General features: G+C 32.8%; 2 protein-coding genes and 1 non-coding gene across 4 annotated transcripts; 1 reads left to right on the forward strand and 2 right to left on the reverse strand.

Moving 5' to 3' along the window:
* Window positions 1-4,653: 4,653 nt before the first annotated feature.
* On the reverse strand, window positions 4,654-9,522 carry LOC108450649 (DNA replication licensing factor MCM3-like). Of its 2 annotated transcripts, XM_017748367.2 has the most exons (16): window positions 9,367-9,522; window positions 9,160-9,257; window positions 8,844-9,052; window positions 8,493-8,623; window positions 8,175-8,413; window positions 7,839-8,075; window positions 7,495-7,649; window positions 7,202-7,410; window positions 6,945-7,110; window positions 6,672-6,874; window positions 6,384-6,443; window positions 6,215-6,304; window positions 5,802-5,938; window positions 5,522-5,596; window positions 5,259-5,400; window positions 4,654-5,051 (listed from the first exon to the last, which is right to left on the reverse strand). In XM_017748367.2, exons 1-16 carry the CDS (start codon window positions 9,430-9,432, stop codon window positions 4,992-4,994), a joined length of 2,277 nt encoding a protein of 758 aa, XP_017603856.1. In that variant the 5' UTR covers window positions 9,433-9,522; the 3' UTR covers window positions 4,654-4,991. The 2 variants fall into 2 exon arrangements, 1 of the variants encoding a protein (XP_017603856.1); XR_008283239.1 differs by lacking the exons at window positions 4,654-5,051; window positions 5,259-5,400; window positions 5,522-5,596; window positions 5,802-5,938; window positions 6,215-6,304 and having other exon boundaries at window positions 6,672-6,798.
* A 92-nt stretch (window positions 9,523-9,614) lies between these two features.
* TRNAR-ACG (transfer RNA arginine (anticodon ACG)) lies at window positions 9,615-9,687 on the forward strand. The gene has a single exon. It is a non-coding gene; the product is annotated as a tRNA-Arg (tRNA).
* Window positions 9,688-10,674: 987 nt separating this feature from the next.
* LOC108453653 (3-oxoacyl-[acyl-carrier-protein] synthase I, chloroplastic) lies at window positions 10,675-14,883 on the reverse strand. Its single transcript, XM_017751890.2, has 7 exons — window positions 14,105-14,883; window positions 13,095-13,526; window positions 12,392-12,565; window positions 11,803-11,916; window positions 11,611-11,712; window positions 11,149-11,215; window positions 10,675-11,022 (listed from the first exon to the last, which is right to left on the reverse strand). Exons 1-7 carry the CDS (start codon window positions 14,567-14,569, stop codon window positions 10,955-10,957), a joined length of 1,422 nt encoding a protein of 473 aa, XP_017607379.1. The 5' UTR covers window positions 14,570-14,883; the 3' UTR covers window positions 10,675-10,954.
* Window positions 14,884-27,016: the final 12,133 nt, after the last annotated feature.

The raw sequence follows: 27,016 nt of genomic DNA on the forward strand, positions 1-27,016 counted from the left end.
TAATCAAGTTCAAACAATGTTCGAACTTGGTTCTTTATTACCACCTTGGTCATCATATCGTGGGATTATCTGCGGTCTTGATCTTACGAAGACAAATTTTCCCTCTTCAATAATTTCCGCACAAAATGGAATCGTGCGTCGATATGCTTTATGCGTGCATGATAGACTTGATTCTTTGCTAAATGAATAGCACTTTGACTATCACAATACACGTTAATATGCTCTGAACCAATCCCAAGGTTTTAGCCATACCTTGTAACCAAATAGCCTCCTTCTACCTCTCCTTACATGACCATGTACTCGGCTCGTGGTTGACAACGCAACAATGAGATAATGTAGACTTCAACTTATTGGTCCTCCAACAAGTGTAAACACATAACCGGTGGTTGATCTTCGCTTGTCCAAATCACCGGCATAGTCAAAATCAACGTACCCAATAACACATTTACCAAGTGTATTATCCTACTTGAACAATAATCCAAAACCTACGGTCTTCTGAATATACCGTAGAATCCATTTCACAGCTTGCCAATGTCATTTTCCAGGATTATGCATATACCTGCTCACTATACTAACTTTTGTGAAATGTCGGGTCTTGTACACACCATTGCATACATCAAGCTACCCACTTGCATTAAAATATGGAACTTGCAACATGTATTCTCGTTCGTATTCGTCCGAAGGAGATAGTTGTACGAAAGTTTGAAATGAGAAGCCAGCGGGTACTTACGGTTTTGTCCGCTTGTTCATGCCAAACTAACATAATACCTTCTTCAAATCGCTTCGAGACAAGCTAACTCTATCATGAGCTCTATCTCTCCATATTTCCATGCCGAGAATCTTTTTAGCTTCTCCTAGATCTTTCATCTCAAACTCGAGATTGAGTTGAGTCTTCAATCTTTCAATCTTAACTCTGCTCTTAGATGCTATTAGCGTATCATCAACATATAAGAGCAAGTATATGAAAGTTCCATCTTGTAGCTTCTGAAAATACACACAATGATCAAATTTGCTTCTTGTGTACCTTTGCCCTTTCATGAACTGATCAAATTGCTTGTACCACTGCCTCGGAGATTGCTTCAATCCATAAAGCGACTTTGTCAATTTGCAAACCCAATTTTCTTTTCCAGCAACCTTGAATCCATCTGACTGAGTCATATAGATTTCTTCTTCCAAATCACCGTGTAAAAACGCGATCTTCACATCAAGCTGAACTAGTTCAAGATCATATTGCACAACCAAGGCTAGCAAAATCCGAATAGACGAATGCTTCACAACTGGAGAAAACACTTCATTTTAGTGTATTCCTTCTTTCTGAGCGTAACCCTTTGCTACCAATCTAGCCTTGTATCGAATTTCATTTTTATCAGGAAATCCTTCCTTCTTTGCATATACCCATTTGCATCCAATTGCCTTCTTTCCCTTGGGTAGTGTCACCAACTCCCAGGTCTTATTTTTATGAAGAGACTGCATTTCTTCATTCATTGCTTGCTTCCACTTTACACCATCAGGGCTACTTATTACTTCTGTGTAAGTAGAAGGAACATCATCATCTGCAATTGGAAGTGCATAGGCCACTATATCATCGAAGCGAGCAGGCTTACGAATCTCTCTTCTTGACCTTCTATATACAATTAAATCTTGTTGCTGTAGAGGTTCTTGGGTAGAAACCTCTTCATCATTTGTCCCTCCAATATTAGCTGGATCATCGTTAACCTTTTCAAGCTCCACCTGCTGTAAAGTACTACTGGTTTTGTCATCCTTTTATGAATCCTTGTACTTTAACATGGTTGATTCATCAAAAGTCACATCTCTACTGAAAACAATCTTCCTTGTATCAGGACACCAGAGACGATATCCTTTTACTCCATCAGTTATACCAAGAATAATGCTTTCTTTGCTCTTGGGTCTAACTTAGATTCTTTTACATGATAATATGCAGTGGAACCAAATACATGTAAAGAATCATAATCGATGTGATTTACCAGTCCACATCTCCATAAGAGTTTTTCCATTTATTGCAGCTGATGGCAAACGGTTAATTAGATGGCACGCATATATAACTGTCTCAGCCCAAAATTCCTTGCCCAATCCAGCATTGGACAACATACATCGAACTTTCTCCAGTATAGTTCGATTCATGCGTCTGCCACCCCATTCTCATGGTGTATCCCGAACGGTGAAGTATCGCACAATGCCCTCATCTTGGCATACTTGTAGAAATAGATCGTTTTTGTACTCAGTACCATTATCTGATCGAAGTCGTTTGACCTTTCAACCAGTCTGAGTCTCCACCATCTTCTTCCATTTCAGAAATGCATCCAAAACTTCACTTTTTCTTTTCATTAGATACACCCATACTTTTCTTGAATAATCATCAACAAAAGTAACAAAATAGTGCATACCTCCCAAAGAAGCCACTTTGGTAGGTCCCCACACATCACTGTGAACGTAGTCTAGAATTCCTTTCGTATTGTGAATTGCTGGACCAAATTTTACCCTCTTCTGCTTGCCCAGAACACAATGTTCACAAAATTCCATTTTGCAAGAATTTGCACCTTTCAACAAGTCTTGCTTCGCCAATGTCTGCAAAGCTTTTTCACCATGTCCCAATCGCATATGCCATAATCTGGTAGCCTCTGAATCTACATCTTTTGTAGAAACTGTTGATGTTGATCCAATAAATGTACTATTTAAAAAGTACAAGTTATTTTTTATTGTGCCTTTCATCACCATCAATTGCCCAGCTATTACTTTTAGTAATCCATCTCTCAAAGTGATTATGAGCCCTTTAGATTCTAGGGCCCCTAATGAGATGAGATTTTTCTTTAGGCTAAGTACGTAGCGAACATCTGTCAAGACTTGGATTGAGCCGTCGTGATTCTTCAATTGGACTGTACCTACTCCCATTATCTTACAAGCATTATCATTACCCATAAGAACAATTCCACCTTCTAGCTCTTTAAGACTAGAAAACCAGTCCTTAGTAGGACACATATGGTAAGTACATCCTGAATCCAAAATCCACTCATCCGTTTGACATGCCATTGCCATGCCAACCAAGCTAAAGTCTGACTCCTCATCATGCTCCGCTACACATGCATTAGAAATAGCCTTGCCCTTTTATAACTTAGGACAATTCTTTTTCCAATGCCCTTTTTCACGGCAAAAGGCACATTCATCTTGGACGGGTCTCCCTTTAGACTTTCCTCTTCTACCAGATTTGCTGCTGTGTGAACGACCTCTTACTGTTAAGAGTTCTGCAGTTGTATCTCTGTGATCTCTTTTATCTTTCTTTCGAGTCTCAGATCTATACAACGCACTACAGACTGCATCAAATGTGATCGTGTCTTTCCCATGAAGCAATGTGGTGGTAAGATGATCATATTCATCAGGAAGGGAATTCAACAACAATAATGCCTTGTCTTCATCTTCAAATTTCTCATCCAAATTTAGCAAGTCTACTAAAATTTTATTGAATGAGTTTACATGGTCATTCATCGACATACCGGGTGCGTACGTGAATCGATAAAGTTTCTTTTTCATATAAAGCCTATTTTTAAGATTTTTCGTTAAAAACTTTTCTTTCAGTGTATCCCATAACTTCTTCGCTGATGTCTCCCTCATGACAGAGTACTTCTGCTCTTTGGCCAAACATAGGCGGATTGTACCACACGCCTTATCATCCATCTTGTCAGGTTTTTCTTCAAGAGCTATATCTAGCTCTTGCTGACATAAGACATCTAGGATCTCACATTGCCACATACTAAAATTATTGGTACCGTCAAATTTCTCTACTTCAAATTTTGCATTTGTCACGATGAGTCCTTGCGATGGCGATCTTTGCCATTTTTTTCTCCTCAATCCCAACTCATATCGTGAACGATCAGATATCGTGAATAATACCATATACGTAAATAGTGCCGTATACGTAAATAGTACCGTAAACGTGAATAGTACCGTAAACGGTCGTATTCCCCAAGTACGAATCTGGCTCTGGTACCAATTGTTGTGCGAAAGCGTGTGAAAGAGTAAAATTATTGTACTGAAAAATCACACTAAGTTCAATTCTCAGGAAAGAGAGGTAGATCACGAAGATCACTTAAATACCAAGTCTTTCCTATCCAAAATATCCCTCTATCGTAATTTAATAGCACAATAAATTACTACAATCACATTCACAAAATATGCAAATAAATAATAAAAAACACCAAAATTTTAACGAGGTTCAGCAAATTTTGCCTACGTCCTCGGGCACTACTAAATATATTTCACTCCAAAAATTACAAGTAAAATTTACAAATAGAGAGAGAATAATGCCTTAAGTAGAGAATTGCAATTATGGGATAAAGAAAGTAAGAAATGGTTAGGCCTATTTATAGTTGAGGTTCAAGGATCAACTTGCAATGTCCCTATACAATTAGGGACCAAATTTGCAATTATCCCATGCCAACTTTTAACCCAACTTGCCAACCAATCTTACTTTCTACTTTCAATGCCCACCCTTTTTGACTTTTCAAACAATGGGTGGGTTCCAATATGTCATTGTATCAAAAATTTTGCTGAAAACAACTCTTAAATTTTATTATATACATAACCGGCAACCAACATAAATGTATTAGTTAAATTTTAACTAAAAAAGTAAAGGTCAAATTGATAATAAAAAAAATTGATACATTAATTAATAAAGAAAACGTTTAAATCAGGTTCCAAAGAACCAACTTACAAGTACTTCATTAAAGCATTGGCCAATTATCATACAACAGATGATCCAAAGAATACATGTTACATCAAATTCTGGAATATGTAAAACCTATTTCTGAGCACTTCTCAGTTCACCTAATATCAGCTACACGACATGATAATTCTTTTAAGATCTTAGACTAAATCATGAGTATTTTAACTTTCATGTCACAGTGAAGCAGAACCATCATAGAGGATCAGCTCCATACCTGCTTATTTTGGTTGATCCAGGTCTTCTCTTACACATCTTAAACTATCATATGCACGGTTTCTCCAGCTATCATCAATATATTCTCATCTTGCAATTTCTGAAAATTGTGAAAAAAAAAAAATACTGGCTGTTATTGCATACCCTTCCTGTATATTGGCAAGTTGGAATGCAAAACATGGAAATTGTTGGTGCCAGCTTCAAAATGTTACACCAAATAAGGGGATAAAAAATTGTCAAACATCATTTAGAATACGAAAACTTCATGCTAATATTCTAGTCTCAAACAACGATATCTGAACATTACCTCTAATATAGACATGATCTCAACCCTCGAGTAATGGACGTCAGCTCCTACGTTGACTATATCCTCTACTTCTGCAATAGATACGGTTTCCTTGTGGTTTGCACGCATATGCTGACCAAATATAGTTTTAAAAGCTTCTATTCTGCAATCCATCAACAAGGAGATACAAAAAGGAAAATCAAATGAACCCATGAAACTGTAGAGCTGATTTGGAGGGAAAACATGTGTGAACTTGTACTTGAAGTGTTTAGTAGGACACAGACCTTTCGACAGAACCAGTAGCAGTGGCCTGCTGGGCCAGTGGAGGATCATCTACTTCCATAGCATCTGCAGTTTGGCTAATTTAAAGCAAAATAAGATAAGGTGAGCCACATCTGGAAACATTTTAAGCCTTTACTAATTTGCTGATCAAATTTACAAATGGAGAAGTATCTACACTATTCAGATAATCCAATAGCTTATAATAAGTAATGTTTGTTTGTAAACTTAAGCATTGGGCAATTGTAAAATCCACATTTCTTGAAAGGCTTATAGCATTCTCACCCTTGACGATCAGCTCTTTGTTTTCTCTGTTGTTCTCTTTCCCGTTCTTGTTCGCGATCCTCCATCTCAGTCAATTCTTTATGATAAATAGCAAAATTTAGAACTTTCAGAGCAGCTTCGACATCAACTTTCGTAATCTGCCATGATAAATTATCATGCAATCGAAGTGTGAATAAACACATAAGCCCAAAAGGAAATATAACGAAGCAGCCACAAGAGGCAAACATGCAATTCAAAGACAAACATGAAATCACCATAATGGTTTTGATTATGGTTGACCCTAAAGAATAAAAATGGAAATTAAAGAGAAATAAAAGCAAGTTCCAGAAAAGAAAACTATATGAACATGGCCACAAATCCCAATACCATCAGATTACAAGTAGAGGGCTGCTTTCTTTTTAAGAAATCATTACCTTTCTGCTTAACTTCAACTTTGCATGAGCAGTTGACAGACGAATAATGGTTTCCAAGGTTCTAGCTGTGATTGGAAGGGTTCCACCAGTCTACAAATACCACTCACATATCAGACTTACCAATTGAGGTAACTATATCAAGATATGTCAGCTGATTATAAAATCAAACCTTTGCATTTGAACTGGCATTTCTGAGATCTGCATAAGCTGTTGCAATTTGTTCTGAAGCCTGCAGATGAGAAAACTTTAGAGTAAGCTGAGGATAAGTATGTTAAGAATGGTAGGGATCTTGGGGAGAAAAGTTAACATGTAATGAATGTTTCTTTCTGAGAAGACACTGTAGAATTACCACAGTATTTCTAATGATTAAAACTGAAGAAAGAGGAAGAAACTAGAAAGTAATTCAAATGGGAGGAAAATCTAAATGGATTAAGTAAAAGAAAAGAATATCCACAACCTCATCAGTTAGCTCAGGTTGAATCCTATGCTTTGCGTAATGAATATACTTTTTGAGGAACTTTATAGTAAGATTATCAAGCTTCCGACCTCTTTCAGTCTTCCTCCCATGCAGCATTCGATTATACCTGACAAAAACAGATGAGTCGGTGTCAGCTTCATCTTCTCTTCCATATCTTGAACTTCCATCAAGAGCTGCCTCACCTGCATCATTAACTACCTTAGTAGGTACATGTGCCACAGTCTTAGGAACACAAGAAAACTCATTGCCTACCTCCATCAATAGCAGAGCGAAACCGATGCATTCTCAAGACATGCTCAGAGATGTGACGATCAATATCAGCATCCATTTGATCCAATACAATAAACAGCAGATCAAAACGAGAAAGCAAAGAGTCTGGAAGTCCAATGTTCTTTGTTGGAGTCAACGAACGATCATACTGCATATTGAACCGATAACTAGTATAAACTCAAGATGTACATCCTTTCTAGCAGAGTGAAAATGCATCTTAGCAACCAATATACGCTTACAGTTCCATATATAGGGTTTGCAGCAGCCACTACACTGCACCGAGCATTCAATGATGCATGGATACCAGCTTTGGCGATAGTTACAGTCTGCTGCTCCATGACTTCATGTATCGCAACACGATCTTGATCATTCATCTTGTCAAACTCATCAATGCATACAACACCTCTATCACCAAGGACCATAGCACCTGCTTCCAGTCTTCTTTCTCCTGAACACAGAGATGTTTAATTTCATCAAAAGCACCAAAATTTGGACTATAAGCAGCAAGGCTATAACAATTGAAATGCTTTACCTGTTTCTTGGTCGGAGGTAACAGCAGCTGTCAAACCAACACCGGAAGAACCTCTACCGGTGGTTGAAATAGCCAATGGTGCAATGTTCATGATTGCTCTTAAAAGTTGGGATTTTGCAACAGATGGATCTCCAACCATCATCATGTTAATGTCCCTGAAAAAGAGCAAGACTTTAGCTTATTTTTAGCGTTTACCTAATCTTAAGGCATAGTGGTAAAGCTGCATAAAGCATACAATCAGAAAAATCAAGATGCAGTTGAAAGGAAGGAATAACAATCAGTTGGGCAACTATTTATCAGATATATAACTTCAAAGATACTTAAATAGTAAGAGAACAACTAACCCTCTTAAATGAGTGCCATTCTTCAAATTCTTTTCCACTCCACCAAGCATTAGTAAAACCACAGCTTTCTTTATCCACGAATGCCCATATATTGAAGGTGCAAGGGAGTTACCAAGCAGGTCAAATGTGTCATCTCTCTCTGCTATCTTCTTAATATTTTTCAGGTCCTCTGGGCTGTAGATAGGTGCATTAGCCTCTTTGTTGAGCAGAGAGACATTATTAGCTATAAGAACAGTCCTGCATTGAAAAAATTACTCATTCAGGATTTGCATATTGGAAAAACCGAGTTATAATGATAAAAAATTACTTCCAAATGATGCACTACATATGTGATACCTGAAAACACCGTTCACACTGCCCTTACTTTTTCCTGGAAGAGCTTTATATATCCCTACAATAGCCACACGATCTCCAGGCTTGCATGAATCAACCAGGTCATCCTCAACTATGACATCAACAGTTCGAGGAAGCTGACCAGGAGCAGCATTTTCAGGTACTTCTTGAATCGACAAGGTCTGGTGATCTTTATATTGGCACAAACCATATTCAGTCACCAATAAGTTTCCATTTTCATCCTGAAAGAATATTCCCCATTAGACAATGCTTAATCCAATACCCATACAGATATGAGGAGATCTAGACAATGGAAATTACCCTGGTAGGATACACGGATCCGGTTGGCAAACCATTGTTGGAGGTGATGTCTCGATATTCCCTAACGGTGAAGTTTTCAGTGGCAGGACAAAAGTGAACACTTTTAACAACCTTCGGTCTTACCAGAGAACCTAAATTGAGATAGGATCATGTTAATACAAAGCAAAACAAAGAAAAATCATTTAGCGAATTTTCAATACCCAAACTAATCAGTTTTCAAAGCACGTGCCTCCTTTTAACAAAATCCTAGATTCAACTTTTAGCACATTATATGAACAAACAAATAATAGTGTAGTTATGATTCAACTTGAAAGGAAACAAAAAGAGCGGAGTATTCGAGAATAACGATACATTTGGTAACAATGCCAACGACGCAGACCATGGAGCCAATAAATTCGGAAAGGAGCTCTCTGGGTGTGACGCGACGAGAAACAAAAGGACCTTCAAATCCCACATGAACTATTTCCCCTTCTTTCAAGTACTTTGGGTCAATACTTTTAGCAGCTTCAGTCACCGCATCGAAAAAAGGTTGCATATATTCACTCGGATTCTTCAGAATCCTAAAAACTCAAAACAATGAACAAAAAAACCAAATCAGTTTAAACAAACCAACGCTTAAAATGATGAGGAGAAAAAGAAAAGAAAGTTATGGGAGAAGAGAGCGAACCTAGTAGCCAAGTTGTTAAAAGAGTGTAGATCGGAGATGTTGACGATGAGACGGCGACGCTTGTGATTTATCATTGCCTTGATTTCATCTTGGTAAATCTGATCGAACAAACAAACAAACAAAAATGAAACCGTTATTAAAATTGATAGCGTTTAAAAAAAAAAAAAACAGAAAACGAATAGAAGAGAAGGGAATGGGGGAAAGTACATCTTGAGACAGGAATTGGCTGATATCTTTCTTCCTATCAGCATAATCTTGAGCTCCCAACTCCATTTTTTTTTTCCTTCTCACTGTACTACAGTATTGACACCAAAGTGCTAATTCGATGAGCTTCTTTTCCTTTTTCTTCCTCAGCCCTAGACCCTGGTTTTGGCGGGAACAAGTGAGATGATGGTGGCGGGAATTGAGTCAATGTATATATATTATAAATATTGTGCGAAGCGTACAACAACCAAGACTCCATGGCCCAATGGATAAGGCGCTGGTCTACGGAACCAGAGATTCTGGGTTCGATCCCCAGTGGAGTCGGATTTGCTTTGCTTTTTTTATTTTGATTTTTGGTATTGTAATCCAAAATAAATATTGGGCTCCCATAAAACCCATCTGTTATGAAAATCCCGAGCCAGAGGGCCTAATGTTATTTCGCTGATTACTATTTGGATGAGTTGGATTGAATCAAATAAAAATATATAAAATAATTGAGTTAATGAGTCTTATTTTATTATAGGATAAATTTAAATTGTTAATTAATTTATTTAGGTCTCAAAATTATTATTTTAGACAAAAATTTAAAATTTTAACTATCTTTATATATTCTCTAGATTTTTAAATTTTATATATTTTCTAAAAAATACAAATTTTAGAATTTTTATAAATATTTAAATTTTGTTTTTATTTTGATTGAGAGAAACTAATTTACTCATTTTGAAAATCGACAGTAACCAAAAAACATTTACACTAATCTGTCATTTGACTCAAACAATTCAAAATATAAAATATTTTGATTAAAGTGAATTTTACTCACCCCTAATTATTATTATTATTATGAACTATCACCTCAAATATGTAGTGATTAATCATATCTAGTTATTTATTGAACTTCACAACCATTCCGACATTAAAAAAAAAAGAAAAAAAAAAGAGAGAGAGATTAAACTCAACCATAAATTACATTGAATATGTTTCAATTTAATTTAACACCAGTAAAGGTCGATTGTGCATTAAATTATAGTGTTAGTGCTTTTGCAGAGATTTGGGGTTCAAATGCTGTCGAGGGAAAAAAAAAATCGGACGATGGTCTGCGAAGAGATGTAAGAGGGATGTTAAGGAGTCTTTGGTCTAGTAAGGAGGTAAAAGGAGGAGGAGAAGATCACTCCCCAAGGTTAAAGGGCTTAACTTAGATCGGTCACTTAAAGCAGCACAGACAGAGAGGTTCTGTTTAGGCGGGAATTACCCAATAGTATATAAATCCAATCAAAGTAGTAATGAAGACCAACCCAGTTCACATGATACGTATTTAAAACAGAACAAAATCTCTCCTTCATTAATTGCCTCATCAAATATAGTCGTGTTGGTGTTGAAAATATACGAGTTCACCAATTCCTAGGCTAAAGCTAGAATTCAACTCAAAATCATTCCAACAATGATAAAATCACAAATTGGCTCTCACGAAAAGTTACACAAGGATTGAAGCAGCCTCCACATCCACAAACAAATGCCTGACTCGCTCTTTTAAGGATCAATATTCTCTATCATCATCTTTCCTAACAAATGCAGAACATGTAGTAACAGACTTTCATGGCTTGAAGGCTGAAAATGCCACAACCGAGTTGTGTCCTCCAAATCCAAATGAATTTGAGATTGCTGAATCCACAAGAACAAGTCGATTAGAATTACAGAACACACAGGTTCTGGATGATCCGGATCTATCAAAATGTAAGTATATAGACAGGGATGGTGTGCTTCCCAAGAAAGGATAAAGAGTCTTACCAACATTAACCTCGTGCTGCTGCTTTTTGTTGGCAACAGTGTCAAACTCAACTGATGGCTCTGGATTCTGCATTCAAAAAATTTAGCACTTCAAGGTATCTAAAGAGATCTAGCATTTAAACATGAAGTAGAGGAAAGAACCAAATATATTTTAAACACTCCCAAAATGTTCTTTTCCAAGTTGTAGTAAAAAAATATTGAGTTACCAAAAAGGGGTGCCATAAATAAACATAAAAATTTGAAAAAACAAAACAGAGTTCAGGCGGGGTTTGGTCCCCATTAAATCAAATATTCGAGACTTGGTAGACAATTTGAAGAAAAATAAGTAATGGGGAATTACTGTAAATAAAAGTTTTAATGAAAAAGGAAAACCAATATATGACCAAGACTCGCACATACTATCTGAAGTTAGTTTTAATACACTTTACAGAACAAACAAGGTGCATTAAACCTGGCACATACAAATTGGTTTATGGAGGGATGCAGCCATCCCGTGGTAATGGCTTTCACACTGGCAATGGCTTCTAAACCGCCCGCTGCACCCAGACAGTGCCCTATCATCGACTGAAACAAAAATCAAAGCATTTAACCAATAGCAAAAGCGTAACATCACAGCATGGTAATCTCAAATTTTGCAAGAGAAAGAAAACGTACCTTTGTTGCATTGATTTTGATGCCAGATGTATTCTTGAATACCTTTTTAATAGCATTTATCTCAGCCAGATCACCAGCAAGAGTAGAAGTTGCATGTGCATTTATGTAGTTTACCTGAAATATGGAACTTACTTAGTTCGCTAATTTTTCCACCTTTGGAACCATGCATAAATTTTAGAAAACACGTATATTCTGAAACCTATTATTGAAGTGAAGTCAACAACACTGTGTTAACTAGTCACTATAATGATTTATGAACCGCAACCATTAGAATGGTTCTCTACAGTCTCACTTAAAATTGGAACCTGGATCTAATAGATAAAATAGAAGTTATCTCGATACAGATTTTGTGAAGACAAGTCAAAGACAGACATTAAATACACCATAAAACATAGAACTTGTTGGTAGTATCGATTGAACCCCCCCAAAAAAAAAAAAAACAACTCTAAATGCCTACACAGGAGTCAGCAAACCTAGATAGAAAGAAACAACATAACATGGGAGAAGAGGAATATCTAGAAACCAGAACAACCTAACTGGATTTTCGCATCATATATTATGAGAATTGGTTGAAAAAGCATAGAATCACCTCTTCAGGAGACACACCAGCATCTTCAAGGCTTCTCTCAATGCATGAGGACACCCCAAGACCATCAGATCTTGGATCGGTCATATGATAAGCATCACAATTAACAGCTCCACCTAAGTACTCAGCAATAATTGGTGCACCTCTTTTCATGGCATGTTCCAAGCTTTCCATTACCTGGAAAGCAAAATAAACAACTCATTATAAAAGGCTATGGCATTTCCCCCAGCTCAAGGTCAGTAAGCAAGTAACAACCAAGCCAAGAATCTATATGGAAAAGCAGCATCCACTGACTCAAGACTGTGTCTCATTAATCAAGTAGTTCAAAGTGATAAAAAGAGGGGGAAAGTATGCAAGTATAACTGGAAAACTTTTCATGAATTCTCAAGTCACTGAAAATTTATACTTCATTCCTACAAAAGACCACAATAATGCGTACAAAAGTTTACATAGATAGTGAATTAGGTTCCATGAGTATAAAACAACACAATACAATGACAAAGATTTTGATATTGTAAAGGAAGTGTTCACCCCCCTCCCTTCACCCCCACATAGACAGGATCCCCATCAGGCCACAAAGCATCTCTTAACAACAGTATCAAGGTTCACCAATGGAGCCAAAACAAGGTGCTAAACAGACATAAACAACATAACAACTAAAAAAGAAGTCTAATGATGCATATAAAGGATTAGTATGTAAACTTACCAATACTCCAGCACCCTCACCCATAACAAAGCCATCTCGGTCTTTGTCCCATGGTCTTGAAGCAGTTTGAGGATCATCATTTCTTTGAGACAATGCCCTGCAGGCAACAAAGCCCCCCAGCCCAATAGGAATAATTGCAGCCTCAGTTCCACCAGCAATCATCATTTCAGCCTCACCTCGACGGATGTGGTTGGCAGCAGCATAGAAGCAATAATTGGAGGTAGCACAAGCAGTTGAAATTGAATAATTTGGACCCATGAGACCAAGATCAATGGCTAGCAAGGCAGATGACATGTTTGTTATAGCATAGGGAATGAAGAATGGTGTTATTTTTCTATAGCCTTTCTCTATCAGATTTTGGACGCCGTCAGAGAATACTGTTAGACCACCCATGCCAGTTCCAACTAGCACTCCAGCTCGCTCCTTGTCGATCTGCAACGTATTCAAAATTCTGTAAGCATTACAGGGAGAAAAAGTAGTAAAGGAACATTGTTTAACGAAGCACCGCTAACAAGAGCCGAAGCTAAATCACAAAATAAAAAGTGAGTTGATAATATAAACACCAGACGAGAGAAATAATGAATCCACAGTCCTATAAGCACTCATGTAATTCTAAGAACAGGTTTCACTCTCAACATATCTTTTTCATTCTGTAGGGTAGGATTGATGCAGGCGACTATACCGATGCTATAAAACATAAAACTCCAGTAAATATGCTCACAAAAAATAGAAATCAAATAAAATCAATAATGCTAAAAGAACAATCGGGTAACAAGCACAAAAAGCATCAGGGTTTGTAAAGTTAAATTAAATCTTGCTGAGGTTCGAAAGTCATGCAAATAAAGAAGCAACTCTTTCTTGTGAAAATCGCACATCAAGGCAAGCCAAGCCAATAAAGGAATAAACTTTGGGTCTCTAGTTCAGGAATAAAACATACAAAAATGCAAATCACTAGCAAAACAGCCCAATTAACAAAACTCAACAAGCAAGAACCAATGAAAAAAACCCACCTTGGATAACTTATCGCCCCCGAGATCAGCATCTTCCAAAGCCTTCTTTCCTGCAACAATGCAGTACCTCAAGCAATCGTCAAGTCGCCTATCGTTCTTTCCGTCAATGTAACCCTGAGAAGAGAAACCCCGGATCTGACCGGCGAACCGGGTAGGAAACTTGGAAGCATCGAACCGGTCGATGAGTCCGATCCCGCTTTCCCCAGCCAGCAACTTATCGTAATAAGCATCGACATCATTCCCAAAAACGGAAACCAATCCCATACCCGTAATAACGACCCGTTTTTTGGGGTCCTTCTCGCGCTTGGGAGCAGATACGGTGGGGGATGAAGCGGTGATGGAAGAAAATTTCTTGGTTGCCCTGGGAACGAGTCTCGATGCATTGGGGAAATGGATATTGAACTTGGGTTTTTGGAGAGGTTTTAGAGGGGAAGCTCGAAGAGATGAGGCTTGAAGAGCTTCCATGACTCGTGGGAACTGGGGAAAGTGCTTAGGGCGATAACAACAAAGTAAGACTGAGCAACCAATAAAAACGAAAACTTTACTGTATATATAGTCAGAGCCTCAAATCTGGATTGTGGAACTAGTTTGAGGGCTGCCTCCAACTGCACTTATGACTCACCTTACCGGCCGCCCAGCCACTGGGACGAGTTTATATAGCGAGGCTATTATCCACACGTTATTTTATTTTTATTTTTGTTCATTCGTGTAAATTCAACTTCATAAATTCACCGGAAGGTGCAGCTAATCCTTATACATTCCGGATTTCAGTCCTTTGGAATGTCAAATTATTTCATCCTTACACTATAAATATGTTTATTTTATTTTAAAATATGGCTTTTTCAGATTGATTATAAATTATAATGAATATTTATAATTATTTCAGTATACATTATTCTTAATTATGCTCGTATTTTTATTCTTTAACAATAATTTTTATCTTGATAAAAAAGTTTTACAGTTCTATCCAAATATTTAATGTATCTTAAGTGCACAAATTTTATGTAGCTTTCCTGAATAATATCATAATATATTTTTATTAAATAAAAAATAATAGAGAAATGTCGATTGAGTATTAATTTAATTGGCATGAGTAATATTGCCAATGCAGAAATAAATTGGTTCGACTGCACTGAAACGTAAACTCTTCTTATTTATGAGTTGAGAGGGGCTATACCTAATTATAGGCATTGTGTAGTGGGAAACTTATAAATAAATGTTAATAACTTTATTTAAATATAATTAAATAATAATTAATTAAAATAAATACTAAAACCTTGAACTTTATTTACAAGTCCTTCGTAGTTTTTTGTTTAATTTAATGATAATGTAATATATTATTATTCACTGATAGTGCATGAGACTTATACACCAAGTATGCGAGTAAATTAAAAAAAAATGTTTGTTTTAAAAGATATTTAGCAAAATAGGTTGGGTTTTTTTTTCAAATTTAGGGAAATAAGTCAATTTTAGAGACATAGATAGAAAATCCTTATTGCATGAAGGGTTTTCAGTTGGCAGATCGGAAAATGCTTTCTACAAAACCCATTTTCTTTTGGCACATTAACTCTCTTAGTCAAATGGTTGAATGTTAGTCCTTTAGTCCCGAGTTTTATTCATTTTTTACTCACATTTGTATTTTTTATTTCACGTTGTTTTAAATTTTTTCTTAAAATTTTAATTAATAATTATATTGTTTTCAAATTTTTAATTAATAACTCTTTTATTTATATAAATATATAATTATATAATGAAATTATATAATTTTTACACATTTTTAAAAATTTTGAATTAATGTTATTAATTAATAAATATATTTTTTAATTTTTAAATTTATAGTTCTTTTATTTATATAAATAAAATAATAAATATGTAATTATATAATGAAAATATAAAATTTATTTATAACTCTTTTAATTAATGATAAATATAAAAAATATATAAATTAATTATATAATTACATATTTATTATTTTATTTATATAAATAAAAAATTATTAATTAAAAATAAAAATAATATATTTATTAATTAAAAATAAAAAATAAATCAACATGAAATAAAATATACAAATATGAAAAGGAATTGAAGTCAACTTTTATAGAAAGTGTTTTCCAACATATCAGTTGAAAATGCTTATTGAAGAAAGTATTTTTATTTCTTTCTCCAAATGAAAAAACCGATCTACTTTACAATTTTATTTTTCAACCTTATTCCTAATTTTCAGCCAGATTAAATATTATTGCTTAAAATTTTATCTATACGCTCATTCTTGAACAACTATTTGTTTCTATCCAAAACATTTCGCTTCTTAAAAAGTTCGGATTATGTTAGTATGATAGTATCAACATACATGCATCATACATCTTTCTCGAATACAAAATCTCTTTTAGGCTCATCTTCATTTTCTCTCTGTAAAAATTAAATATCCAAAAATATTTTTTCCTAAGTATATATAATTATAACATAAAATTAAATTTGTATAAAACATAGACATTCTCGCATGTGATAACAAAGAAAGTTATGATCTACTATTATAATGTTGAATTCTTTGTTCCTTTCAATGGCAATCAATCCTCCAAAACTTCGGCATACAAAAGAATAAAATTAATAAAATAATTTAAATATTTAAAATAAACATTAAAGGAAAAAAACAAATTTTATAATTTATTATTCTACGTATCAATGATAGGCATTAAAATATCATTTTTAATAAAATAGTGTATATCTTTGATTAAATAAGTCACGATTTTGTCTTCAGAGTTTCTCCTAACATTGATGTGTTGACATTCATGGCATTTCTGCAAGAGGAAGAAGACGCAAATGTTTGTCAATGTTGCCACTACTTTTGTGGATTTATATGACCTGTTTAGGCTTGCTGAAGGTTTTTAGTAAGCTTGTATAGAGATATTATGACAATAAAAAATATTAGTGCACGGCAGAGGACGCCAATGATTTTGATGGTTGATTGTTCATATTCACGTTTTGGACTTGAAAAGGGAATTAAAAGCTACATGTGATATTGCAAGCCAGAAAGGAGCAGAGTTTGGATCCGACTGTTTATAGTAAATATTCATGGATTTTATGCCTACTGAGAGCTGCAGCTGCTGCTTTATTCTTTTTTGAAATTCCCCTCATCCTCTATTACTTGAATTTTGGATCAGGGATTATGCCTTCTTCTTCTTCTTCTTTTCTGAGTTTGTATTGTTTAATAACACAATTAAATCCCAGCCTTGATGCATATTTCATTCTAGCTTTTATAACAACATAATTTTTAGTTTCTATAGTTAATTAAAATGGGTATCTTATCCAATTTTGATAAGGTTAAATTACACCAATTATACAAATTTTATATTAGATATTCAAAATAAAAAATTTATAATTTAAGCACCTATGTTACATAGTTCAGTAATTTTGATCACTCCTGTTAAAATCACAATCAGCAAGTTGACATGACAGTTAACAAATCCATATAATAACAAAATTAGCCCTCAACTTTTACATATTATATTGATTTTGTCATAAATTTAAAAATTAACTGTTAACATTTACAAATGTTTTCAATTTGACCCTAATTCTAAAAATCAAATATAGGTATAAAAACATATAAATATTTTAATATATATAATAAATTTAAAATTATATATAAAATAAGAAATGATTGTTGACAAAAAATATATAAAGTGTAATATTAATATTAATATAAAATTTAAATTTATTATTATATTTTTCAAGAATATTTATGTATTTTTAAATTTTATATATTATTTTTGTCAACAATCATTTTTATTTTTATATATTTTTAAATTTATTATTATATTTTTGAAAATATTTATATTTTTTAAATATTTCTTTGAATTTTTTAGGATCAAATTGAGAATATTTGTAAATTTTAAAAGTTAACTTTATATATAATAACTAAATCGATATAATATGTAAAAATTTAAAACTAAATTTGTTATTATATTTTAACTTTCACATAAACTTGTAATTTATGATTTTTATATATATATATATATATATATTTTTTTTATTTTGAGTGCTTAAAACAGACAATTTTTATAATTAAGTAAATATTTGCGTAATTCACCCATAACTATATTACTGTGATTTTGCAATAATCTTAGGCCCGGTAATGATAAGCTGGAACTTTGCTTTGTCTAATAGTGGCAACCAGTCTTGGCACTTCATTAACTAAAACCATGGAGTTGGCAATTCCATAGGCAATTATTACGATGCCATATGCACGTGCTAGGGTTTCTTTTCCCTACTTTACCTATATTTTGCAATAATTGTTCTGCAAAATTCAAAAGTGCCTGTTACTAGCCTACCCGTAAAAGGACGTGAACGAGTTAAATGAGAGTGCTTGGTTCTGCAAACTTGAAACGGGTAACTCGAGCCCATGAACATTATCACAAAAGCAAAGTTCCTGGCATTTTCCTTGGTTCGCAATATGGAAATGAATAAGGCAAGGAAGACAAATTGTTTTTTGTTTTTTCTTAATTTCTTTTCACCAATTGTTCAAGGAGCCAGCCACTTATACTTCAAGACATCATCGTATGAAGTATGAACACTCGGACTTTGGAAATGGAAGGTGGTTCCCTTTCTTTTGCATCCATCATTTTTACAAAAAGAGGAAAACCAGAGTAATGAAACTTTAAAGAAGAAATAGAAAGGCTGAAAAATGGACAACATTTCTTCAACAGAAGTTAATTTAATTAAACATTTAAGTTTATACATCAAGAAATTCGTGCACTAAATTAAAAAAACTTCCCCGACAAGGATTGAGGTTAGGAAGTTAGCTTTCTTCACCCAGTTTTCAACCTCCTTCAAGTTCAAAAAAGTCCTGGAATTCAAAGCTTTTACCAATTTCTTCGCCGTGAAAACCACCATTAAAACGCAATCAATCACATTTCCCTCTCAAAACCCCCGTCAGAACTCAGAATTCAGACTATTCTTCGACAACCAGAAAGAAAACAAAAGATAGATACATTGATATTACATATAAAAAAGGTGCACAGAAGTGTCAAAAGTGACATCCACAACAAAGATAGAAGAAACAGAGAGTAGCCACCAAGTAAATAGCCTCTAAAACGGAGGCAAGCTTGAAAACTACATTATCAACGAAAGAGCGTTTAATGTTTAGCCTCTTCCACTTGAAAGCAGACCCAAAACACTTCCATCTCCATGCTTCTTTCTTCATAAACCTCTTGAACAACACCCATCTCTTCGTTCCCCCCATCACTTTTTTGGTTTGGGCTTAGATATTTGGTTGGAGAAGAAGAGAAGTTGAAAAGCAGTTTATATATGAGAGGAAAAGTTCAGTTTCCTGGTATACACGGATGAAAGAATCGTTCGTGGGAGAGAGAGGGGGCATTCATTATTTTGGTTGAAAGTCAGGATTAGCCTTGCTTCGGCAGCTTTACACGACCAACTTCCCCGCGTTTTGGTGACTCATAATAGTCAAAATCATTTATCTATTAAGTGCTACTGGTTTTATATTTTTATTAAAACTAACAATTGGGGCACCCACACCATGGCTGATGATTTATGATAAAAATATGAAAAGTAAATAAATAATATTAATAATTATTTTGACGGTTAAAATTAACTACCACATAATATTTGATTTATTTTATATTTTATTACTTCCTGAAAATTTAATTGATTCACCAAATAATGAAATACGTGACTAATTTAAAACTATTTATGAAGCCTAAAACCTTTGAGAAATAATAAAATAGTTGAGGAGAAAGCACCGAGAAAGCAGCCTTGCGCGTGAACTCGATTTTTCAAATCGAATGTTCCTTTCATTTCCAAGAAAAATTAGCTGCTCATTCAGACTTTGACGTCAAACATACATCTATTTGATCGACTATAGGCTGGCTTAAACAATTTTGAGACCAACATATAAATTATATTTTCTTTAATAAGTATCGTGCTATGCTATTCATGTAATGTATATGTGACTAAAATTAATTAGTTATATAAGTTGTAAAATATATTTTTACAAAAAAAAAACAAAAGAAAGAGCGGGAAAAGTAAAAATAAATGTGTCCAGATTTATAATTTTTGTAAGAGCGATATAATTTTATTATTATAAAATATAAAATCTAATAAAATCTTATTTCATGATTTAAGTTTATATATTTGCTTTAAATAGATGGTGTCTCATTTTAAAACCATCACTATTTTTTCACTTATAATTAGTTAATTTGATTAGTAGGTTGTAGCCAAAATAAGGTTTAACATTTAGATTTTTCTTTTAGGGATTTAAGAGTCTAAGAAGATTTTAGATATAAAATTAGTGACATATGTATATATAATTTATTCAATTTTATAAGTCATCAAATTGTTGTCATCTATCTTTTAGTCACGTAAGGAAGGTCCATTTATTTTTCCCTATTTAATCTATAAAATACATAAGCAATCTAAATGATCTTTTAAACAATGTTTTAAAACTGTGAACAGTATTGAGAACAGCTAGATGCCAAGCTGAAGAATCTAACTTTTTTTTTTAATATAAAAAAAAAATCCATGTAGCTGCCTTTTCTTTTTAATGGAATATTTTTGTTTTTGTTGTAAGAGAAACCAATGAAACAAATAAACTTCTTGAACGTGTCGTTTTCACTTGTAAAGTTAAAAGAAAAGTCTCATAATAATGGACAAAAAGGAAGAAAAATATAACAATCAGAAACTGTTTATATATTCTAGATGTGAGTTTGGAAAAAATACTACCGATATAAAAGGCTGCAATCATACTTGAAAAACTTCTAAAAACATTTCTTTGAAAACAACATCTTCCATAATATTCTACTCAAATTGGCTGCACTAGTAAATTTTTTAGCCATAAATTTGTCGGTCAGAATCCAGTTATAAGTTTAATAATTGAAATTATCGGGATAAAATATAATAATACTCATTTTCTATTTTAATAACCTGACTATTATTTTTTTAGTCATTGAATTTTTAAAATAGTATTTTTTTGTTAGTTACCGAATGAAAATTTAATATGGACTTTGTTTTATTAGGGTGATAATAAAATTAACTTTCTAATATTTATATATTTTATTAATTTAATCCTAATTATAAAATTATAATATATATATAAAATTTTAATGAATTTTGTATAAAAAATTACTTTCAACAAAAGCTTCTACTTTAATCTCTCTTTCGCTCAATTGATGTAATTAAAAATATCAAATACCATGACCCTGACATACAATTTCTTCAATGCTTAAACTAGAAATAATAAATACATGCAAGCATTAGAGCTCGAAGTTGGTACTGTCTCTATAGCAAAGAATAAAGCCATCGGAGTTGGTGTCACAAACCAAACCATTTTTCTAGATTTATAAATTTATTAATTTTGAGGTTTTTTTTTTTAGGTTTTAATTAGGCATTTGAGATGAGCAACTTAGCAAAAGAATAGGAGACTAAAGCAAAAGAGATTAATTTAAAGATAGCTTTAATTTTTGTGTTTTTCACATATTTAGTTGATGAGAAATTGAGCATGGTAGATTAGAAAAAGTAAATATAAATTATAAAGATTTAAAAAGAAAATATCAAAAATATTTTTAAGAACTTTTAAATATGCTTTATAATTTTAGAATTAGAGCTAAAATGATAAATTTTGTAAACACCGAGGGTTAAATTTGATTGATAAAATATGTAAATATTGGAGAGTTATATTTGTTATTAGGCTAATAAGAAAAAGCCCACGTAAGACTTATGTTTCTAAGTGAAGAAAAGAGTGATTAAAATATTTAATTTAAAAAAGTTTAGTGACTAAAATAAAAAAAAATAGTAGTTGAATAACTAAAATAGAATAAACTAAATAATTAAGTGATTATTCTTGAATTTTACCCAAATTATTAAGTTCAACATTTATTATCGGACGGCGCAGATATTGGTTTATAAAAGAGAAAAAATTATTCTTTAAATTTAATAAATTTTTGAATTTTTTTATGTTAACATATGATTTTAACAGTTTTTCTTATTTTACCTGCATGATGTGACATTTTAAATTATGTGATATTACCACTTAATTTGTTAGATAATAATTAAATGTGATATTATCATATAGACCAAAAATGAAAAGTTTAAGATTAAAAATGGATTAAAGAAAATGAAATGGAAAATTAAGAAAACAGAAGTTGAAAATTGACTTTTTAAACAAATCGTGGAATAATCATTATTGTTTACTTGATCATATATTAGGATATTTGGAAGCATTATGTATGCAGATGCTCCAATTCATTTGAAACTCTGTAAAAGATAATTTAGTTGGTTCTAAAACATCAGAATCTCACTGAGTGCATGGTTTTAGAAAACCAACTTATCCGGAACCAGGAATAATTATATGCAACATTTCATTTCCATAAACCCACTCAAGTGGAGGTATTGTGGAACGGATTTACTTCGGGTCGGATCTTCATGGAGAGGGGTTAGATATTTTGAATTGTGATTGTGAAGTTAATTTTAAATGTTAGTAAGAGTAATATAAATTAATACATAATATAAACCTTTGATAAATTAAGGTATAATATGGTTAGTGTAAGTCCATTTAAAAACTATTACAACAATAACTAAGAGAAAAGACATTAAATAAATACCCCAAATTTAAAATAAAAACCATAATTTGAGGATGTTTGAAGCAATTAATTAGAATATATTTTAAAATAGTCTAATTTTGAGCTAATGTTACTATGTGAACAAATGGCAAAGAAAAGTTGGCTAATTTCCTCTTATCCCCTCTATTGATTTCTTAATCTAACATTTTGTAGGGACAGACTAGAGGATTAATTATTCGTTATTACCATGTATACCATTAAAAAAAATCTACTACCATGTAAATTATTTTATTTTATTTTCCAATATGGCAATACCTTAACATTGTTTTGTTGTCACAACTTAATACTATCATTGTTTTATTTTTCTCAATATGTCAGTACTTTAACATTGCTTTATTGGCACAACTTGATACTCTCTAATTTTAAGCCAATATGTGGTGCCTTCGTCTCATTAGGTAATATTGTTTTATTATTTTCTTGGTCATTATTTGAATTTCCATAGATTTTTTTGAATGGTCATGTTGCAAAACTGTTGATATTGAATAATTTAGTTGTTTTATATTACCTGCCAATGAAAAAAACACAATAGTATAACTCAATATTATCTTAATTTAATAAAAATATATTATTAAAGTATAATTGAAAACTGTTTTAGATTATTTTTGCAGCACAATTCATTATGCTCTCTCTTCTATATTTCTTAAAAAATAAATTTAGTTTCTTATTTAATGATAATTCTAAGTACTAGTACATATTTAGTAAACTTAAAATATAAATATTGTAACAGTCAAATTTTTCAGTGGTGTCGGAAACAGTGATTTGAGATCACTAAATCCGATGAGTAAGTTTAGAAATTTTAACAAATAATAATTATAGGCCAAGCGCCAACTTAAAAGAATTATTTTTAATTTGTGAATTTTGCGATTTTAAAAGAATTAATCAGGTAAATTGGGTTGAAAACTAGATATCGAGACCTCGGATTCATAAACCAAGCCATAAATATTTTTATAAATACTTATGGAGTGTTATTAAGTTAGTATTAAAGTTTCGTTAGAAAATTTTAACGTTTGGTTAGTCAATTAATTAAAAATGACTAAATTAAAAACAGTGTGAAATTTATTAAATTGTGATTAGATAGTTTAAGTGATTAAAAAGAAGGGATTTAAAAGGCAATTGGACCCAAATTGTATTGGGCAAGAAAATCAGCAGAAAAAAACAAGGAGAAACAAGGGCAAAATAGGAAGTTTTGCAAATTAAACATATAAAACAAGACAAATTTGAAAAATCTAGAGATATCATCATTTTTTCTTCAGCAAAAACGCCATGGGAGGTCTGAAAGCTGCTGGTTTTTCATACTTTGACATATGTGAGTTCAGTTCTTGCCCTTTTCTTTGAGATTTTTATGTTTTTGTGACTTTTACAATTAGGTCCAAGTGTTTAATTCATTAGTTTTTGATTTTATGAACAAAATTAAAAGTTATCATTGATAATTTTTGGCTGTTTATGATGAAATAAAATGAATTTTAAGCTTTGATTTTGTTTTTTTTGATGATTTTATCAAGTAATTTCAATAGAAATTGATTTTAGGAAAAAGTTGTGAATTAAGGTTTAATGTTAAAATTATGATTTTCAAAGGATGTGTAATAGTTTAGAATGATGGAATAAAATGTTAATTGAGAAAAATTAGCTTAATAGATGGGCTAATTGAGTAAGGACTGAATTGTATGACCTGTGAAATTTAGAGGAAAAATAGTAATAAACATCTTGAACTAAAACAGTTTTGGACAGCAGCAGTAGGTTGACTTTAAAAAATCACCATAAATTGTAAAAATTGAATTAGAGGATGAATAATATATGAAATTAAATCTTATTGAGTCTAGTTTCTCATAGAAGAAACGGTGTAAGCAATTGAATTGTAAATTATGAGATATAATGAATTTTGTGAGACAATGTTAGAATGAATTCAGGTTCCCCTGTTTTGACTTTGGAAAATCACCAAAAATTAGATAAAATTAATTAGAGGCTCAAATTTATATTCTTAGAATCCTTAATGAGTCTATTTTCAATAGAAATCAACAGGAACATTATCCGAGTTCTGTACTGTGATATAATTAATTTTTAGTGAAGAGAGGTTAGAACTGCCGGATAGTGAAACAGGGGAAATTTAAATGAATAAACTGTACTAATTGACTAAACCAAAAATTCTGAAAATTTTATGGTGGAATGATATGTGATTCTAGTTTTAGGGAAAATTTACGGATCTTAGTTTGGAGCTTTGTAGCTCGAATTATAAATAATTGAGTGACTATGACTCGTGTGAACAACTTGATATGAGCATTAATAAGTAAATTGTGAAATTGTACTCACAAGAATGTTTTATACATTAAGGATGTGGAATGGAGAGGAGGAGGAGGAAAAAAAATGATATATGTTTATAAGAAAACAGTATGAGAATGATACATATCATGACATGTATATATATGACTAGTTTCAATATGATGCTTGTTGGGTATGAAGTTGGATTGAAATGTCTAAGGCAAGTATTTTATTTCGTGCATCTGAAATGTGGTATTTTATAAAGATATGATCTAGCTTTAAATATAAATGCTTGATGATTAAGCTGAAAATATTTGGTAAGATGATAGTCATGATATAAAAGTATAAGTGGTACCATAATAGACAAGGTAAAATGAGTATGAGAGACACATGTACGATGAGATACAAATGCTATGTTTGTAGTTTAATTGAGAATGTTTAATCATTAAATGAATACCATGTTATATGCTTTTGATTTTGTATAAGTGCGTAAGAGATTAAGATTGACCAAGGCTTGGAAATAGCTTAGATATTGACCACACAGGCAGAGACACGACTGTGTGTCTCAGCCGTATATGGAACACGACTTTAGGACACGGGCGTGCGATGTGGCCGTGTGCCCCTAAATTGATGATGATGTCATAAACAGAAAGTTCCACGGACAAGGGACACGGGCGTGTCCCAAGTCACACAGGCGTGTCCCAAGTCACATAGGCGTGTGGAATCCACACGGCCTAATCACACGGGCGTATGGGTATTGTTCACAAGTAAAATTTAAAAAAAAAAAAATTAAGCAAAAAATTTTATGAGAAATCAGTTGAGCTCCGACTTGATTTTAATGTTCATGTTGGGCTTCAAGGGCCCAAATAAAGGTCATTATATATATATATATGATCTCAGAAAGTGAATAGTAATGTTTACTGGTAACACTCTGTAACCCTGTTTCGGCGACGGATACGGGTTAGGGGTGTTACAAATATATAATCAAATTTTGTTTAAATAAAGTTACAGCTAATGCATTGTAACACCCCTATCCCGTTTCCATTGCCGGATTAAGATTATATAGTGTTACAGATCATAACAGGACATTCCATTTGAATTCAAAACAATTAAACAATTTATTTAATAACCTATAACAACAATATCAATACATGGTATAAACACGATTATGGACTTTAAATCGGGTTTACAGTGATGTAAAAACAATTTGGAAACAATCAGGGGTCAAATTGAAACAAAACAGGAAATTTTAGAAAAACTTGATAATTCGCAAAACATGGGTCACACGACTGTGTGATATAATCCAGACTGTGTGGGCATTCGAAGTGTGGACACACATCCGTGTCCTAACCCGTGTGACAAACCATGTAACTTACTAACTTGGCTCACACGGCCGTGTTGTAGACAATGTGCTAGCCTGTGCAACCTACTGACTTGAGACACACGGTCGTGTCGCTAGCCATGTCTCAGACTGTATATGTCATATGGCCATGTGACAACTCGTGCTCTCCAATTTTAACCCCTAAAACAAGAAATCAAAAGTCCAATTCTTGCACACCACGATACCACATTTATACCAATATTCATATGATCAAATCACACTTTAAACACATTTAAAAAATACCAAAACCAACCTAAAATGCCATTAAGCAAAATTACATTCATCCATATCAATTCTATCATCAAACATCCATTCTATCATTAATTCCACAAAGTTTAATAATTTAACATCATGCCACCAAAACAAACTAAACCAAAGTATCATATGCTAAACCATAAATAACCAAAAGACCAAACTAAGGAATTTGATATAAATACTGTTCTAGCATTAAGGTTTTATATGCAAATAAGTACCAAAACATATTCACATTTTTTTACATGGTAACATCCTAATTACAGATTGTTATCATCACCAATACTAAATTCTGTAGTCTAACCATTTTCAACTAATTCATGCTTTAATTTCAATCCAGAGTCATTTTTCTGTAACTCAGAAATTCTTCGAAAAAATGTTGGTTTAATACAT

The sequence above is a fragment of the Gossypium arboreum genome, chromosome 5, assembly GCF_025698485.1.
Source record: "Gossypium arboreum isolate Shixiya-1 chromosome 5, ASM2569848v2, whole genome shotgun sequence".
Taxonomy (NCBI): Eukaryota; Viridiplantae; Streptophyta; class Magnoliopsida; order Malvales; family Malvaceae; genus Gossypium; species Gossypium arboreum.